This window comes from Pelodiscus sinensis, chromosome 16 (genome assembly GCF_049634645.1).
Source record: "Pelodiscus sinensis isolate JC-2024 chromosome 16, ASM4963464v1, whole genome shotgun sequence".
NCBI lineage: Eukaryota > Metazoa > Chordata > Testudines > Trionychidae > Pelodiscus > Pelodiscus sinensis.
The window spans coordinates 5,641,882-5,660,912 of record NC_134726.1 but is presented as its reverse complement, the minus strand read 5'-3'; the positions used below and the strand labels follow the sequence as shown (position 1 = coordinate 5,660,912).

At 58.5% G+C, this 19,031-nt stretch overlaps 1 protein-coding gene across 3 annotated transcripts in view; it reads left to right on the top strand.

The window, feature by feature from the left end:
- SEPTIN12 (septin 12) overlaps nt 1-19,031 on the top strand; it is a 51,357-nt gene that overhangs the window by 3,732 nt on the left and 28,594 nt on the right. For 2 of the 3 annotated variants that reach the window (XM_075899219.1, XM_075899221.1), the window contains exon 2: nt 7,509-8,864. The exons of the other annotated variant lie outside the window; for it this stretch is intronic. In XM_075899219.1, coding sequence (XP_075755334.1) covers nt 7,509-8,864 — 1,356 coding nt within the window. The remainder of the gene's footprint in view (nt 1-7,508; nt 8,865-19,031) is intronic. 3 annotated transcript variants of the gene reach the window in all.

The window sequence follows — 19,031 nt, the reverse complement described above, 5'->3', positions numbered from 1 at the left end:
GTAAACACGCTGCAAAAAGCCATTCTTGGTTTGGAATCGGAGTGTCCCCCTGAGGGGTTCTTCCAGGACTAGAATGAGTTGGCGACACCGGTGTAACTGGAAAAATCTCCCATGTCGACAAGCTCCAAGGAGAATCGGTGCGAATCCCTGGCCTGCAGCACCCTCTCACCAGCCTTTGCACTTTCTGAACCCCCGGGCTTCGGCTGCAGCCTCCCAGGGGAGGGGATTGGGAGGGTGGTAGGTGCAGGGGAGCCGAAAACTGGGCCCAAGACTCCTCCTGCTGCCCTTCCCCCACTAGAAACAGGAAACTGCTCCCTTCTCAGCTCTCTGTTGCTCCCTCTGGCTCTCATAGAAATTGGGGGCAGGGCTGAGGGTGCAGGAGGTGGGAGAGGAAGTGGGCATGTGTGTGTGAGGGGGAGTTACACTCCCCCCCTCTATCTGGGCCCAGGCGTTCCCTCCCCCCTCCTGGCTCTTGGAAAGGATCCCGGGCTGTGCCAGGGATGCGCCAGGGAAGCAGCGTTACTAGTCCACCAGCGTTACTAGTCCACGGAGGCGAGAGCAAAGCTCCCCTTTGGGTTTTGCTTTGGGGGAGGGATGGGCTTTAAGCTGTCAGGGCCCCTGGCCGCCAGGCTGCTAAGAGTGGGAGAACGTGAGAATCCGGAGCCCTGGGTTTGATTTCTGGCTCTGTCCTTGCCCCCGGGCACTTGACTGGCGAATAGCTGCCTGTGGGGACACTGTTCCTAATAAAGGTCTCTGCCCTCTGGAACAACACCATTTTTAGGCTGTATCAGAGCGTCCGGGGGCAGCAATTACCGGAGAGCTGTCCTGGGCACCTCCCCCCGCGGACAGGCCCTTGCTCTCTGCTGCGGTTTCCTCCTCTGTGAAGTGGGGGTGCTAATGCCGATTTGCCTACCTTTTGGGGGGCACTGGCTTAAAGGAGTGGTGTTTGTAAAGTGCTTTGAGATCCCTGCACGCTGGCCCACGGTCTTGCTTTCTTGCCGAGGGTTGTTGCTGTGTTAGCCGCTGCTGGGGAGGTGACTCTAGGAGGTGATTCACAGCTCGCAGTGTCGCCACCTTGCAGTTGCCAGTGTGACTCTTGTGTTGTTTGGGGGTGATCTAAACCCCCCAGCTCCTGCCGGCAGGTTAATGGAAGGGAACAGTGTTCCCTGTCAGCTGTGTGCTGGTGTAGCTGCTCGGGAAAGATTCCGATGCCGCCCAGCTGATTAGCAGAGCGCCCAGGATTTTTATTTTGCTGGGTGGTGCACATTTGCACATGTCTCGGTGCACATAGAAAAATTTATCCTTCACATGGATGGGAAAATCTGCACATGGAAGGCAAAGATTAGAGGGAACTTTGCAAGTGACTCTCAGCTTCCATTTCTTTGACGGCAGTTTGTTGACCCTTCTGGTTAGAGAGGAAAGCGGGGAGCCAGGAGTGCAGGCGGCATGGGATAAGCACTGCAGCACCCACCCTCTCTGGGACAGGGATCTGCAGGGGATTGGGGCCTGTGGGCTGACAGTAAAATCCCTGGCAGGTAAGGTGTCCTGGCCTGTCCCCCTTGGGACCCTGAAGTCCCTCCCCAGGTGGGATCACATGGCCTGGCCTTATGGAGAGTAGAAATGGAGCATCAGGCTGGCCCGTTTTATCTCCTCAGCCCCTGCAGGCAGCGGGGTGACCGGGGCAGAAGGGGGAGGATTCCCCCCTCCCATTGTCCGCTGCTCTTTCCTGGAGCCAGTGGCCGCAGGATGGGAGCAGGGCAGGGCAGGTAGGATCAGAGCGTAACCCGATGCCTGGCTCCTGGAAAACTGGCAGCTTGTTATTGCCTGGGAAAGAATGCGCATACCTCGAATGGCCTAGGTTAACCCTTCTGCTCCCAGGGCGCCCCCTGCGCCAGAGGGACATGGTCCAGCCGTGGGCATCCGGTAGCGAGCGCGGCGGGTGCAGGCTGGGCATCGCTGCTAACAATGCCAAGTCAGCAGGGCCCAGAGGCAGGGCCCAGACTGCAAGCTCTCTCCCCTCCCCCCATGCATCTGTGGCCTCGCCCCTTCTCCCCTCTCCTGCCGTTCTCCCCCTCTTTCTCGCTCCGCCCCCCCCCCATTCCTGCCCCCTTTCCTCCCCAGCCTCCTCATGCTGGCCACTGACTTCATGCTCCCCACCCCATTGCTCGCTGCTGGCCCCGCTCACCATGCGGCCCCGGCCCAGGTGCCATGTCGGCCCCTCCCCCAGCCCTCTCAGTCTCCTGCCCGGGGGGTTTCCTCTCGCTGTCCCGGTTACCACAGCGCCCCTCGGCGGCTGGGGCGTGAGTCTGGCAGCGAGCCGCAGGTGGGGCTGGGCGGGGAGAGGAGGAGAAGAGGGGGCTGCACTGCCCCTGCCCTCTCACGCTGGGATGCGGCGCGTTTCTGAGACACTGCTGGAAAGCCCGTTCCCTCGTGACTCAGCAGCAGCAGACCTAGACGCTCCCTCTGCCGCGAGGGCGGCTTTAGGCTGATCCTTCTGCTCGGATCCCCAGCGTCCCTCTCCCCTCCGCTTCCCCACACTGTGCAGGGGTCATGTACGGTGCCAGCAGCCCCAAGAGCCTCCGCGTTCAGAGCCGTGGGCACCCCCAGCCGGCTCCCCCTTCTCTTCCCACCGGGGTCCTTGTTTCCACGCCCCGTGGGCAGCTCGGGGGGAGAGGTCGCGCCAGGAGAACAGCCTGGCGGCTCAGAGAGGCGCTCAGAAGGAGGGGAGGGGGTGTCTAATTCCTCTCCCTCTGCAGAGCGTGGCCTGTGTCCAGTCTCTGAGGGGCTCAGTGAACGCCCCGTGTTCCCAGCCCCTTCTGGGGAGCAGCTGAGGAGACTCCTGCTGTGTTTCCCTAGCCCTGCGCCTGAGAGCGAGGGGCAGGGGGGCGGCCACGCAGGCAGGCGCTGCAGCTCCGCTGTGCTTAGCCCACGCTGGGGGGCAGCACTGGATTGCGGGGAGAGGTGTGACGGGGCGGGCTGACGCCCATCCGCGGTCACAGGAGCTGCATCGGCTGCGCCGCCGGTGAGCCATGAGGGCGCTGCTCTCCCGTGGGGCTGCGGTGGCCTGTGTGAAACGAACCGGGGGATTCAGGCCAATTCCTAGTGGAAACGTGGCCACGTGGCACCCTCCTTCCCCTGCCTCTGGCACCCTAGTGGGCATTCTCTAGGCCTGCGAGGGCTGCCTGGAGGCTGGTTGGCAGCGCAGGGCCAGGCTAAGGCGATGGCCCTGGTGTGGTGGGAGCTTTTGGCTCCCGTTTACCTACCAGGGCAGGCAGCCGAGTAAAGTCTCATGCAAGGGGACTGGCCCCTCCACGAACGCAGCACCTGCTGGTGGGTGAATGGCAGAAGCAGCGTCCTTACGCGCACCATGCCTGGTCCTAGCCGGCCCTGCCAGGGCGAGGGCTTGGGCAGGCAGGTTCTCCTGCCCGGGGGTTTCCTCTCGCCTGCAGCCTGCCGGGTTTAGTCTCCTCTGGTTTCCTAGGGCCCTCGGAGAGTCAGCGTGGGGGAGGGGAAGGGGGACCCCTTCCACCCGCCTGTCTGTGTCTCAGCCCCTCGTGCGGCACAGGAGCCAGCAGGCAGCATGGAACCTGGGGGGGGGACTCAGGGAGGGGCGCTCTGACCCCTCACTCCCAATGGGTGCAGGCAGGGCGCCTGCCCCCCATGCACAGCAGGGAGTGTTGGGGCGGAGCCGCGCCGTGCCCAGGTTTGCCGAGGTGGTCCCGGGCTGGAGAGGGGGCGCCCTGCTGTGTGGCCGGGGAGCAGTGGCACCCTGCTTGTGTCCTGTTGCAGGGCTGGAGGAGTTCGCGCCTGGGAGCCCGAGGGGAGCCTGGGAGCAGCACAGGGCCTGGGTCTAATGAAACCTCTGAGGCGCCGACCCAGAGCAGTGGAGCCAGGAGCCCAGCCCCAGGCCTGCCCGCCCCCCATCCTTCCCTCCTGCCATGGGGCCCTTCCAGGGAAGGGGGCTCGGGCCCCCGCTCTTTGAAACCTTTGAAGTTGGGGGCGTTACGGGAGCCCTGTGGGCACAGATGGTGCGAATCTCGGCGTGGGGTTCCACACAGACCCGTGGATAATCCCCCCACCCCCCAAGCAGAGCCAGCTGGGTCCTTCCCAGGGTCAGCCCCTCTGTCTGTGCTGGGAATGTGCCCCTCCCCCGGCTCGGATTTGGGGGGAGGGCCTATGGGCAGAGCCGCGGGAAGGGAGAAACCAGGACCCTTTGGCCTATCCACAGAAACAGCCTGGAGGTGGGGGGCGGGGGGGACTAGCAAATGGCAGGCCACATGCTGGGGAGTGCTGAGCTCTCGCAGAGCGTGTGGGGGCGGGGAGCTGATGAGCCCGTATCTCGGGGAGGCCCCCTTGGAGCAGCGCCACTTGGCCTGGCAGGAGGCTGAGGCTTGGATGCTGTGTTTCCTGTCCAGATGTGTTTACGAAGGGGTTCCAGCTGTGCGGGTCCAGGGAGGCCTGTGGCCTGCCAAGGCAGAGACCACCCTGTGACCAGCGCTCCGGCCGGGCGTGGCACTCTCTCCCCTTTATGCAAGGGCCCTGATTCTGGGAATCGCGTGAGAGTGGAATTCAGCCCCCCTGCCCTGGTTTGCTGACAACCCACATTGCTGCAAAGAACCTCCCCCCCAGCTCTTGACAAGGAGTTTGCTAGCTCCCAGGTCGCTTCCAGCCCTCCCAGCAGCTCCGCACCTTCAGCTGTGGAACAGTCCCCAGGTTTTCCTTAGCCCTGCGGCAGCCCCGGGAGGGAAGGGACTCACCCACACGCCAATGTTTACAGCACGCAGGGGATTAAAAACGAGCGGTGGGAGAGGATGTCAGTCCACAATGGGCTGGTGCAAGGTTGGGATCATTTTAGGGAAATAACGGCGTGTGTGCGCGTGTCTCAACAGCTGAGCAGCCCCTGGAGACTCGATATAAGCATGTCTATTACCGACATCGTTCTGAATTCACCAGCCCCTATGGTGTTCCATGAGGCTCCCGCAGCCGTGGGGCTGGGCGCAGTCCAAGCACACACACAGCATTGTTTTTGCAGAGCACGGACTGTGTAGGTTACAATTGGAGCTGGCTGGAAACCAGAAAGTTAATTTCACCAGCAAAGAAACGGTGACGACTGGTTTGATTCCAAACCAGACCGGTACGGCAAGAGTTCGAGGCTGTCCGTGCCACTTACCGTTTCAGTATGGCTGTGTCTACACTACAAAGAAAAGTCAGAAAAAGATATGGCAATTGTGAACCGCAATTGGCGTATCTTTTTCCGCTTTTCTTTCGGAAGAGTCTTTTCCAGAATTTGGTGCGTTTACACGGCACCAAATTTCAGAAAAACCTCCTCTTTTGGCACATCCCTTCTTCCTCGTACAACGAGGTTTACAGGGATGGTGAAAGAAGGCATCCGCTTTTCCGAAATTTTTTTCGGAAAGGTGGACACGTTCCTTGGATGCAGCATAGCTTTTCTGGAATACTTCCGGTATCCCGGAAAAGAGCTGCAGTGTAGACATAGCCAATGTTTCCAATCAAGTCCCGTAGACGGGGAAGTGAGGGCATTTTGAAAATCAAAACAAAGGACATTTTGCAAAGAAGTGAACGCAAGTGAAGGTTCCCCCCTGTTGTTGTGGAGGAAAATGAGAATTGCAAAGAAATTGAAAAGTTTGCACGAAACTTTCTGCATTCTTTGAAATGCCACTTTTTGTCAAATATTCGCCGTCTCTGGAAATATTTTGCACAGTTCTGATCACAGTGTCTCCTGGCTTTGCTCTTCACATCACGGCCCTCGGCGTCTCCTGCATCAGCTGTCGTAGGTGGTGCCCTCTGCCCCGATGCACCCTCAGTGCCCTACTTCTGCTCTACCCGCCCTCTGGGAGGCACTAGCAAGTGGCCAAGCAGAGACCCCGTCTGACAGTTAGCTCAGAACAGTTTGCCACCCGGGGCTTCAAGGAGAACAGAAAAGCAAGCAGGGTGTTGCTTGCTGCTGGCAATGTCAATCTCCCAAGAAAACGCTCTGGGCCATCACTTAGGAAGTGTCGGCTCCAGTTGTGCGGCTGCTCCGTGGCAGTGGGACAGAGCTGAAGTCAGTTGTGTAGAGATGCCACCCACACGCTCTTCCTGGAGGAGCCAGCCTCCTACCCAGCTCTTTGTTAAACCTGCTTGTTGGATCTCCCCTTACATTCATGGCGAGCCAAGCACTGTGGGACAAGGATTGTCTCGCTGTGTGTGTGTAGGGTGAGCACCAAAGGGCCGCAGTGATGCTGTAATACAAACAAGTTTTCTGCTGGACTGGTTTGCCAAGTTGTGTAATGGGTTGACCCTGCGCCGCCATCTTTAGGTTCCAGAGTTAACGATCCCCTTGTACGAATGGGACCATCAACAACTCTCTGAGCTCTTCTGTCAGGCTCCCTGCAAACTCCGGCAGGCAGCCCTGCATTCGTTACAGCAAGGTTGTTTTTTCAAGCTTGTCCTCCCATGCAGGCGGGTTGGAAACATTTTGAAAATGGCAGCTTAGCTGTGAGGGAAGGGAGAGTTCTGTGTGGCGGCGGAGTTGTAGGCTCCAGGGGGTCTTGCTATGTGTTTGTAACAGCACCTAGACCATGGGGAGCTGATTCTGGCAGGGGGGACTGCGTGTTACCATAATAGAAATATAAACAGTATTCCACACGGCAGTGGGCGTGTTTGCAGGGCGTGACCTGAGACAATCCAGCAAAGCCAGAAAACACCAAACACAATTAGCTGGGAGAGATTATGGACTGTGGGGAGGGGAGCCAAGAACACGGTTCTGGTTTCCCATTCGGGAACTGCTAACAAATTCCTCTGCAGGCTGCCAAAGAGGCGCCCAGCCGACTCTGCCTCCCCACCCTGGCCTAGCCCTCCACCCCACTGGGGAGAGCTTGGCCGGTCTCTGCCCCCTGGGGAGGGCTTGCTGGGCGGAGGATCGAAAGGCAATGCAGGGAAGGCACCGGGTAGCGCACGCTGTGTGAAGTGGGGCTGGGTTCATTTCCTGGGATGGGAAAGTTTTCCCTTGCTTGGGTCCAGGGAGGACTCACACCCTCAGAATCTCACTTTGAGTCTGGCTTTGACTCTCCCGTGTTTCCCTAGTGCCAGGTGGGGGCCAGACCCCTAAACTGGGGCCTAGTTCTGCCCAAAGCCAGGCCCAGGGTCTCCAAAGCCCCCCGCCCTTTGTGTGAATGCAGCCCCACTGGGCGGGCGAGTGCCCTGTGCTTCCAGCTCCTGCTGTCACCAGGATGGACCTGGACCTGAGCTGAACCCTAAGGCCCCAAAGCTCAGGGAAGGTTTGGGCCCAAGGGGCATTGTCCGGGCCTTTCCCAGCAACGTCTTTGCACAGCTCCAGCGCCCACCAGAAGGGCCGGTGGGACTGGCCGGGAAGAGGCTGCGTGGCCACCCTTGGGGGCCGGAGCGGGCCCGCGGGAGCCAGGTGCTGGGCTTGCTCGGTGCGGCGTGGGACGCATGGCCTGGGGGTGCTGTTCTAACTCTCCCGCCTCTCTGCTCGCTCCCTGCAGCGCTGAAGAGGTCGTTCGATATGGAGGATGCTGCAGAGGCTATTCCGCCTTCTGCCCCCTTCGGCCCCGGCCTGCCTGCAGCCAGCCTAGCCACAGGCTGGGAGGAGAGCGGCCGGCCGGCCAGCCCTGGGCCGCCCACCTACCGATCCCGCCTCTGCTCCAGCCTCAGCCCAGCCCACAGCCCCGTGCTGAAGACCAGGATAAGCACCAGCGTCTCCTTCAACAGAGGCACCATCCAGCTGGCCAGGGCCAACGGCGCCGTAAGCTCCAGCCTGACCCGCGTCGCCTCTTTCCAGGCCAGGCCCGATCCCAACGGCTTCTCTGCGGCCTGGGGCCCGGGCAGCGAGAGCCGCCGCAGCTCCTCCTCCAGCTTGGAGTGCCCGCCCCGTCACGCGCCTCAGAGCGCCGCCCGGGGGCCAGCGCCGCGGGGCCTCGGGGCCGCCCCGGTCACCAGCCTGCCTCTGAAAAAATTCTCTTCCCACGGAAACGTCTTCCATTCCGAGGCGGAACGGCCCGCCCAGCTGGTGTCTAGGGCCAGCGCGAACCACGGCTCCCTGCCCTCTCTGGACCTGCACATTGCCGAAGATCAGGGCCCCCTCATCCCACTCGCCCCAGCCCCGGCTTTTCCCTCGGCTGCCGCCTGGAGCTCCGGCAGCCAGACCTGTGCCTTGCTCCAAGGGAAGAGCAGCACTCCCGTCAGCAGGGAGCCCTCCTTCTCGTCCTCCTCCTCCTCTTCCTCCTCCCCCCCGCTTGCCAATGCATCCCAGCAGCCCAGCCTCAGCCCCCCTCCGCCGCCCTCCAGGCAGCCGACGAAGCTGCCGAAATTCCCCATCAGCCTGGATGGCCTGGTGGGGAAGCCCCCGGACGGCTCTGATCCAGCGCCGAGTGCTGATTCTGCGTCTAGACCCCTGCCAAGGACGCAGCTCCAGGTCAGCCTCGGCACCAGCCCCCGTCTGTCCCGGCAGCCCCCGGGTACGGCCAAAGGGGAGGCGGCCGCCGGGAGTGGTGTCTCTGCAGCGCCCTCTCTGGGGAGGTGCCCAAGTGCCCAGGTCAATGAGAGCCCTTGGCCACCGTCTCTGTCTCCTGCGCAAGCTGCTTCCTTCAAGCTCCTGTCTCAGCCTCAGATAATGCAAGTGACTTCCCAGCCCTCCTTCCTCGGGGGCCCGGCGGTGCCCAACCCAAGGGAACACGTCAGATCCATGGGTGAGAGAGGCAGCTCCTTCTGCTCCAAGACAGGCCTCCGGGCTCCGGCTCCCAGTTCCTGCCCAAGGGAAGCCCCCTACATGGGTCCGACAGGTTCTCCGGGGACCTCTTCTGTGAGCGAGGGGCCGCCCGGCCAAGAGAAGACAACGGAAGGTAGGACTTTTCTTTCTCTCCTCTCCCTTGCTGTGCCCTGCCCAACAGCCCCTGAGGTCAGTGAGCCAAGCGTGAGCAGCCCTGTCACACATCTCTTCCCCTCACTGGGGGGTTAGGACGCAGCCCGAGCCAGGATCCCTCTGACGAGCGCCAGGTCGGCCAGGCCCAAACAGCTGGTCTCTCTCTTTCCCTGCTGGCTTGTTTCTCCAGCTGATGGGAACCTCCATGCTTGGAGGGGTCTCAGCCAGGGAATGAGACCCGCCATGCTCTGAGCCAGCCTTTCTTCCCTAGGTCAGCCGCTCTTCTGGCTTTGGGGGCCAGTCCTGCGGGGAGGCACGTGCCTCCTCTCTCTCTGTTTCACGCTACTCGGCTCTCTGGTAGATGTGGGGCTGGGAGTTGGGGCCCAGACCAGGTTACATATGGACAGGTGGGAGTCTGAGTGGGTGTAACTTACGGGGGGCTGGCCAGAGGGGGAGATGCTGTGTCACCCCATCCCACAGCCTGGGCTGCCTCCCAGTGCCTTGCTGTGGTAGCTCCCCCGTGGGCCACTCACAAGCAGCCTGCCAGTATGATGCCCTGGCTGCCTGCTGCTCCCCTGTGGCTTCCACCAGCCTGGGTTCCCACATGCAGGATAACCCCAGCATACCCCAGTCCTGCCTTCCCCTCCCCCAACGTGAGTTCTGACCTGCACTGTCCAGCCCTTTCCTGGAGAGTTCAAATAACAAAGGCCCGTTCTCCCTGGAAGGAAACGCTACCCAGCAGTTTGCCCCTTAACAGAGACACCCACACAGGCCCCGAAGAGGTGTACGGAAGAGCAAAGTGAGGGGAGTCTAAGCCACAAGGCGCCCGCCTGAGCAGTGGCTCCGAGGAGAACACGCACGAGACACTTTCTCAGCGTAACAAAGGAGGCTCGGTGGAAAGTGAGGTTCTTACCACAGGTTCCCAGGCGCGTCGCTGGCCACGTTTCAGGGCAGGCCCTGCAGCCAGAGCCCACGGGCTGCGTCTAGTGTCTGATGGAAATGAGAGAAATGGCCAGGGAGGGAAAACTTGGGGCAGTTTGCCCCCTCGCCTTTGTAGCAGTCGTCCTTTGAAATGCATTTCCCCAGCGTGCCCCTGGGGCAGAGGTCTTTCCAGTGGAGAACAAGGAGAATGTGGAGTCTTGCGGTGGCGGGAGGAAGGGGAAGTTGCTAAATTGTTTGCTAAGATGCAGGTCGGTTTGCTCCTGGCTCCCTTCTTGCCATAAAGGGCCACTTGATGGGTGATTACCCTTCGGCTTGGATGCCACCTGGCCAGGCGTCAAATTGTCCTTTGTCTTTGCGAATCAGGTCCCCCCACCCTGTACAGTCTGGTACAGCCACGATTCCAGCTGATGTTCATAACTTGGCAGGTAATGTCGCCGCGTCCATTGTCCCGTGACGTTGCTGGCCAGGGAGATATTCACTTTCCAGTGCTACCTGGCCAGGCATGTTTTGCACATAGATGATAGTGTGGGGTGTGAATACAGGGGTGTGTTCCACCGCGTGTGCACAGTGGGGCTAGGAGGAGGCGTGGCCTTAGCTGCACGCAATGATTGGCTGGTCTGGTTCTTTTCACGGTGTGACCACTCTCAGCACCGCCCATTGGGTCCTCATCATGAGTCACAGACCCCAACCCCGGTGGTTGAATGGGGCGGAGGGAAGATCCTTGGGTCGGGAGGGCCCGGGCTGGGCGCGGAGTGAAGAGAGGCAGGAAGGGGAGGAGATGGCGCAGCCCCCGGAGAGCCAGGCTGCCGGTGCATTAGAAGCGTGCAGCTCCTGCAGCCCAGGCGGAAAAGCTAAGCAGGGAGCGGCTCCGAGTTCCCCAAACTGCCTTTTTCTGGAAGAAAGTCCGTTCCAGTTGCTGCTGGGCCACCAAGAGCTGGGGGGCGTGTGGCTGGGGAGCGTGACGGGGCACGTTACCCCGACACTGGCCTCTTGGTTACCCCCTTTGGGCTCCAAGAACTCAGGCTTTGGGGCTCCCTCTCCTCTCCCGGGCTGCCACTCGCCGGACTCCAAGGGCCCAGTTGGGAGGCTACCGGAGACGTGGTTCTGTTGGGCCTCAGTACGGTCCTGGGGGTCCCCCTCCAGGTTCTGCGGACCTGCGGCCAGTCTCTCACCAATAACACTGTCCTGAGATCTAACGCAGACTTCATCTAGAAAGGGGCCCAGAGCCACCACCCAGCGCTGAGCTGGGCCCAACCCCGGGAGGAGTCAGACCCACTCCCCAGGTCTTGGTGCACATGGTGGAAGGTGCCTGGGACCCCCAACAGGTCTCTTCCCTGCTGGGCGCGCTCTGCACCCCAGACAGCCCTGGCCCTAAAGGCCTTCTAACCCCAGTGTGCAGCAGGAGACAAGGGGTGAGAACAGCCGAGTGGAGACCATTGTGATTAGACTGGGAAAAGGGGAAGGCGCTGACCGAGAGCTCCATGTTAGTGGGTCTGGTTTTCCCTGATCTGGTCACAATATCCTGGCTTGCACCCGCGTCCCCCATTTCCTTGCTCTCACCCCCAAGTGATGGGCAGGCCCTGCCTCCGGCCATTTCTGATGCTAGAAACAGGAGCACGTTGGTTTCAGGTGGACCTGACGGCTCCTGCCCCCAGGGGGCACAGACCCTATCCAAAGGGGCTGGCCTGCCTCCTGCTGCACCCTGGGCTGCTGTACCCAGAGCTGGCTGCATCCTGGTTTCCTCTCCGCCGGCAGCAGCTGGGGCGTTTTGCAGCCGCCGTTCTCGCAGTTGTTCCCGCGGGTGCTGAGGGGGGGGACAGGGCATAAGAACGTAAGAACGGCCAGACTGGGTCAGACCAAAGGTCCATCCAGCCCAGTATCCTGTCTGCCGACAGTGGCCAATGCCAGGTGTCCCAGAGGGAGTGAATCATACAGGTAATGATCAAGCGATCTCTCTCCTGCCATCCATCTCCACCCTCTGACAAACAGAGGGGACACCACTCCTTACCCATCCTGGCTAATAGCCATGAATGGACCTAACCTCCATGAATTTATCTAGTTCTCTTTTAAACCCTGTCATATTCCTAGCCTTCACAAACTCCTCAGGCAAGGAGTTCCACAGATTGGCTACGTGCTGTGTGAAGAAGAACTTCCTTTTCTTTGTTTTAACCCTGCTGCCCTTTAGTTTCATTTGGTGGCCCCTAGTTCTTATATTATGGGAACAAGTAAATAACTTTTCATTATTCACTTTTTCCACATCACTCATGATTTTATAGACCTCTGTCATATCCCCCCTTAGTCTCCTCTTTTCCTAGCCAAAAAGTCCCAGTCTCTTTAATCGCTCCTCATATGGGACCTGTTCCAAACACCTCATCATTTTAGTTGCCCTTCTCTGAACCTTTTCCAACGCCAATAAATCTTTTTTGAGATGAGGAGACCACATCTGTACACAGTATTCAAGATGTGGGCGTACCATGGATTTATATAAGGGCAATAAGATATCCTCCTTCTTATTCTCTAGCCCTTTTTTAATGATTCCTAACATCCTGTTTGCTTTTTGACTGCCGCTGCACACTGCATGGACATCTTCAGAGAACTATCCACGATGACTCCAAGATCTCTTTCCTGATTAGTTGTAGCTATATTAGCCCCCATCATATTATATGTATAGTTGGGGTTATTTTTCCCAATGTGCATTACTTTACATTTATCCACATTAAATTTCATTTGCCATTTTGTTGCCCAGTCACTTAGGGTACGTCTGCACTTGCTCCCTACTTCGAACTAGGGATGCAAATGTAGGCGACTGAAATTGCTAATGAAGCGAGGATTTAAATATCCTGCGCTTCATTAGCATGATCTCGCCGGCGCGTTACTCCTCTCGCCAGCTGATTCGAACCAGGAAGTGCGCTCCTGGATGCGTTAGTTCGCGTCATTTTTTGAGAAGTAACATTAGTTCGAACCAAGGGGTTCAGGAGCGCACTTCCTGGTTCGAATCAGCTGGCGAGCGGAGTAACGCTCCGGCGAGATCATGCTAATGAAGCACGGGATATTTAAATCCCCGCTTCATTAGCAATTTTGGTCGCCTACATTTGCATCCCTAGCTCGAAGTAGGGAGCAAGTGTAGACATACCCTTAATTTGGTGAGATCTTTTTGAAGATCTTCACAGTCTGCTTTGGTCTTAACTACCTTGAGTAGTTAGTTTAGTATCGTCTGCAAACTTTGCCACCTCACTGTTTACCCCTTTCTCCGGATCAGTTATGAATCAGTTGAATAGGATTGAATAGGACTGGTTACCCCTAGTTACCCCTCTCCATTCTGAAAATTTACCATTTATTCCTGCCCTTTGTTTCCTGTCTTTTAACCAGTTCTCAGTCCGTGAAAGGATCTTCCCTCTTATCTCATGACAACTTAATTTACGTAAGAACCTTTGGTGAGAGACCTTGTCAAAAGCTTTCGGGAAATCTAAGTACACTGTATCACCGCTGGCAAATCTCAGCCCACGCCCGCCCCACCAACGAGCTCCGAGCTGTCCTTTCCCTGGCGCCTTCCGCTCCGACTGCTCATCCCCCTTTAAGCCTGCCACTCACTCTTTCAGGCCCGAGGCCGGGCAGGTGTCTGGCTCCCCTGGGAGAGCTGGGCTCCCGCTCTGCTGGGACCAAGTCCTGAGCAAACTGCGCCACGGTGGCTCCCACAGCCCCTGCCCCTCCCTTCCCTGCAGCAGTGTCCAAGTTGACTCTGTGCAGGGACCGGGCCGGGAGGGGCAATAAGGGAGGATGCGACCGGGTTCTCTAACACTGCTTCCAACCTCGGCTCTTCGCTTGACCCCACTGAGAGCAGGGGCTGGACATGGGTTGCTAGTAGGTGGCAGCCCATTCAGCTGGGGCAGCTATCCCACGGGAAGGGGGGAAATCTCAGGGAGAGGCAGGTACAGGAGCCTGGGGCGTGAGTCCCCGGAGCTTTCTCCTGCTCCTGCAAGGCAGGCCTGTTTCACGAGGGACAGGTTTGAGGGCAGTTCTCATTTCTGTTTCTGTTCCCACCCAGCCCTGCAAAGAGCAGCCTTGCTCAGCTGCAAAAGGGGAGCGGGGGGAGGGAAGCCACAAACATTATCAACCCTCACAGGAGTTTTCCGCTTCTCCCACTGCCCTCAGCGCCGCTACTCAGTTCCTTGGCACGAACAGACACCTGCCTCTGGCGCTGACGTGCCCAGACGCTCACTGGTCTCCTCCTGGACTCGCCGGAGAGCGTTCCTCTGGCTCCGGTTCCAGCCCCCGGAAAGCCCAGCGATTCCTGGGCTGCGGTGGGGGCTCGCTACGGCCGGGCTCAGAGCAGCGAGAGATGGGGCTGGAACAGCCGAGCAGGCCGGGCCGGGAGCAGTCCCTGCCCCTGCGCCAGTGGGAGGCCAGAAGGGTTGGCACCCGGTGGTGTGCAAAGGGACCCCTCCTGGGTTATGTAGGCTGGACTGAAGTGGTTTAGAAAAGCTTCCTGCTCCTTAGAGGCCCAGAGAGGAAGTGGCCCAGAGAGAAGCATATTTAGTTAGCTAGAGTGTTTCTTTTCTTTTCTTCCTTCTCTTCCTCGGCCCCCTGCTCCCGCTTGCTTTGTCTGCCCTTCCGCTGGTCTTGCTTATGGAGCTGGGGGAGCCCTTAACCTCCTGGATTCTGTGCCAGGCCCCATGGGACATCTGACGTTGGGACCAGGCCATGCTGGGTGGCTGGATTCTTATGCATTAATAGGTATGTTGCAAGCAAGACATGAGAATTCATTCTTCCACTCTGCTCTGCTCAGATTAGGCCTCAGTTGGAATATTGTGTCTAGTTCTGGGCACGATATTTCAAGAAAGGTGTGGAGATATTGGAGAAGGTCCAGAGAAGAGCAACAAAAATGAATCAAGGTCTAGAAAGTATGCCCTGTGAGAGACTGAAAGAATGGGGCTTGTTTAGTTTAGAAAAGAGAAGTCTGAGTCTATGTCTAGACTTCAGGCTTCTTTCGGAAGAAGCTTTTCTGGACGAGATCTTCTGGAAAAACTTCTTTCGAAAGAGAGTGTCTGCACCGCAGAAGCACAACGAAAAAGCATTGTACTTTTCCGAAAGATAGCGTCCACATTTACTGGATGCTATTTCGCATTTAAGCTCTGATTGCTGTAGACAGACTGGCCACCAGGGCCCCTGTGCTTTTTCCTGGGGGCCTCTTCTTCTGAAAAATACCCTCTTCTCCATCTACACACACCTTTTTCTGAAAGAGCTCTTTTGGAAAAAGGTTTCTTCCTCGTAGAAGGAGGTTTACCGCTGTCGGAAAAAACTTTTTGTCAAAAGAACGTGATTGCAGTGTGGACTTAAGTGAAGCTTTTTCAGAAAAACGGCTGTTTTTCCGGAAAAAAACTCTGCAGTGTAGACATACCCTGAGAGGGGACATGTTTTAGCTGTTTTCAAGTATCTAAAAGGGTGTTACAAGGAAGAGGGAGAAAAATTGTTCTCCTTGACCTCTGATGGCAGGACAAGAAGCAATGGGCTTAAATCACAGCAAGGTTTAGGTTGGACATTAGGAAAAACTTCGTGTCAGGGTGGTTAAACATTGGGATAAATTGCCTAGGAAGGTTGTGGAATCTCCATCACTGGAGATGTTTAAGAGCAGGTTGGACAGACATCTATCAGAGATGCTCTAGAAGGTGCACAGTCCTGCTGTAAGGGCAGGGGACTGGACTTGATGACCTCTCCAAGTCCCTTCTAGTTCTATGATTCTGTGCCAGGCCATGCCGGGTGGCTGGATTCTGTGCCAGGCCACATGAGACGTCAGGCATCTGTACCAGGCCATTGAAAGGTGGCTGGATTCTGTGCCCAGCTGCTTGGAATGGCTGGCATCTGTGCCCGGCTGGGCAGGGTGGCTGGATTCTCACTGATCTATACAAATAATGTGCAAAAGCTCTCACCTTTTCAAAGTGCTTTGCAATCCCCAGGCGGCAGAAGTTCATTAATACAAGGAGAAGCAAAGAGGCGGCAGCTAATTGGAAAACAGCTTGATTGCAGGGTGCATCCCAGCTGCACTTATTTATTAGTAGCATTGCAGCAGCACATTGTCAGGTGCTGTACAAACCTCCTCTTTCCCCAGAGCCCTTACAGGCCGATGGACCCTCGGGGAGCGAGAGCAGAGATCAGTGTGGCTGGCAGTGATGGGGGTGCCCAAGCACTGCTCAGTTTTCTGTTGCCACTGCGACAAAGGAGAGTTTTCAGGGGATTTGAAGGAGGGAGTTCTGTGGATGCTTCGAGGGAGCCCTTCCCTGAATGCTTTGCACACACCCAGGGAGCAGTCAAGCCATGGGGTGCCTCTGGGGAAGGAGTTGGGGCCACCTGGCAGAGGGTCCATGTCCCTGATGCTTCTGAGGATCAGGCCTTGGGGGAAGGTCAGCCACGGTGAGCTGGGCCTCCTGCCACGGTGCCCTGCGCTCTGACCAAGAGTTAGTGCTTCCTCTGGTAGTCTGGGAACCCAGTGAGAAGGCTGGTAGGGCTAAGCACCCCGTGTGTCTGTCACGTCCGGGCTTCCATAGATCCCAGCTGACTAAACCTTCATCCATAATTAAATCACCGTAATAGAACGTGGCCCTGGGATTACTCCCCTCCTGCCTGGAAAAGGAAACACTCAGATGAGTCCCTGAACGGACGTGCCCACAGGAGACAGTTCTCTGGCAACACTGGCGCTCACTGAGCAGCCCTTGAATGGGTTGGCATGTGTGCCCCAGCTGTTACTCCTGAGTGGCGGGGCCTGGTTCCGCGCAGGAAGGCGAGCGGCGAGCGGGGAGGTCGGCTGTGGTGGCGCACCGAGCCATGCGTTTGGAGCTGGGACGGGCAAACCCGGAAGCAGGCACTTTCCCACAAGCAGGGAAAGTCGCCGGTGATGCTCCGAAGTCAGCAGTCGTTCTTCCACTCGTTTACAACATCTGTGGAGAGCTAATCGACCCCCTCCCAGCCCCAGCACAGGGTGATAGCCGCGGGCTGAGTCTGTCATCAGCTCTGGTGTCCCATGTGCCCTTCTCAGCCCCGGCTGCCACCTGCCCCAACCCAGGGCTCACACATCAGCTTGCTGCAAGCAGCCAGTCTCCAGCCCAGAAGGGCAAGGGCAAAGGAGAACATGGAGCGCCCGCCCCAAGCCTATGGTTCCCTTCGTTCTGGGCCGAGAAGGCATCACCGGAGCTCTGGGGCTCCTGCTGCAGCCTCCAGGCGAGGGAACGAGAACAGGCTGGCTGGTGTCAGACGTGCAGCGTTATACAAACCAACTTGCCTTTTCGCCATGGCACAGCCTTCCCCACAAGCCCCTCCCCCAGCAAAGGCGGAGCCTCCTAAGGTGCCACCCCACGTGGCCATGGCTTCCCATGTGGCACACCCACAAAGGAGACATGCCTCTTGTTTTCCGAACTGCCGGGTGATTGGCCCAGGTGCTGCCTGGCCAGTCCTGGGAGCCCTTTTCCTGAGCAACTTGATTTCGGGGGATTGAGTGAGCCTGTTAGCGAGGGCCATCCTGCAGGAGAGAGCGGTGTCTCGCCGTTGGGGCAGAGCCCTGGGAGTCACAAGCTGGAGCTCCGGGCTCCACTGCTGACCCTGGGCAACCAGTTGGCCAAAGTGCTTCTGAAAATCAGGTGTCTCCATTCAAATGAGCCACTGATGCCCTGGCTTGATAATGATGGTCTTAATCGCTCCATGCCTCAGTTTCCCCCACTGTAAAATGGGGCTGAGGGGAGCCTCACATGGGAGCTGTGGGGATTCATCCATTAGGGCATGTAAAGAGATCTGGGTGTGGCAACCAGAACACTTTGGGCTTTCCCCCTCCCTACCAACCCTGAGCCTCAGCCTCCTTCCCCCATTCTCAGCCCTGGGCCTGCAGGGAGTAGAGTTAGAGGCACAGAGTGTAAGGCCTCCATCTCATGACCTGCCGTCTGTGCTGAACCGCGCCCAGCACCCAGACGTGCCCCGGGGTACCACTTCACAGCCCTCAGCTCCCTGCGCTGTTGGCTTTGCAGAACATGCGAAGGGGATGGGGGGCCTGGGTACGTAACGATGACCCGATGAGTTCAGGGCACCCTGTGGGCTATGAACACCGATTCCCCCTCTCCCTCCCCAATGTAAAGTGGTCCCTGGGGGCCAGGCTTGAAGGCTGCTGGTTGGGCAGCATGGGAAAACGGGCAGAACCAGTGAACCAGCCTCGAATTCCCCTTCCCCACTCGGAGAGGTGGCGGAAAGTCATGCTGGAACTTGCCCAGCGGGGAACTTCCTGCTCCCCAACCCCTCCCGCAAGTTCCCTTCTCCTCCCTCCCCTCTGGGGGTTAGCAGGAGGGGGCTGTTTCTGTGCTGGGGAAGTTGGACTGGAGAATTGAGAGCCGGGCCTAGCATCGAATGAGCATTCAGCCCATCAGGGAGCAATTAAGACCATCATTATCAAGCCAGGACATCAGTGAGGCCGGGCGAGTGAGTCTGTAGCCTGGATTGCGGAGCTAGGCACACCTGTGCCAACCGCAGACCTCCCCAGCCCCGGCCTGGCTCCTTCCATCGCCTGAGACCCTGCCCTCAAATCCCCTCCCCCTGCCAGCTCCCCGGTACTGGGGATCCCCACGGGGCACCCTTCCCGTGAGAGGGGCGGGCTGAGTCGCAGGAGCCTCTCCCCGGGGCACTGGCTGGGCTCGTCTCTCTGCTCCAGGCACTGCAGTCTGTAGGGGCCCAGCGCCCTCACTCGGTCGTCATGACGACGGGCATCCGGGGAGGCCAAATTTGAGTGAGTGGCGCTGCCACCCCGTGAGCCAGGTCACAGCTCCACGCACATTTGGTCTAGTCAGGGGCCCGGGGCCTAACCCGAACAGCGCTGCAAGCCCAGAGTTGGCAATGCCTGGAGCGAAGAGCCAAGCCAGCCCCTCAGCCCAGGGGCTGCCACTGTGGGGTGAATGCCAGGCTGGACCCGGCTGAAACCACCCCAGGGCCACCCCTCCCAGACTATTTACTGGGTCATGACAGGCCATAAGCATTTACAAATGGGTCCTGAGCCCACACTGGCCTAGAAGCCTGAGCAAAGAAGTGTCTGTAACGATTTCCAGCTCTGTCAAGTCGGGCACCCGAAATCAGCCGCTGCCTCTGACTTACCAACAGTCACACAGCGAGCAGCTGGGCTGAGAACCCACATCGCTAGCTCCCCGCCCCCCGTGGTGGCGTGGTGTTAACCACGCAG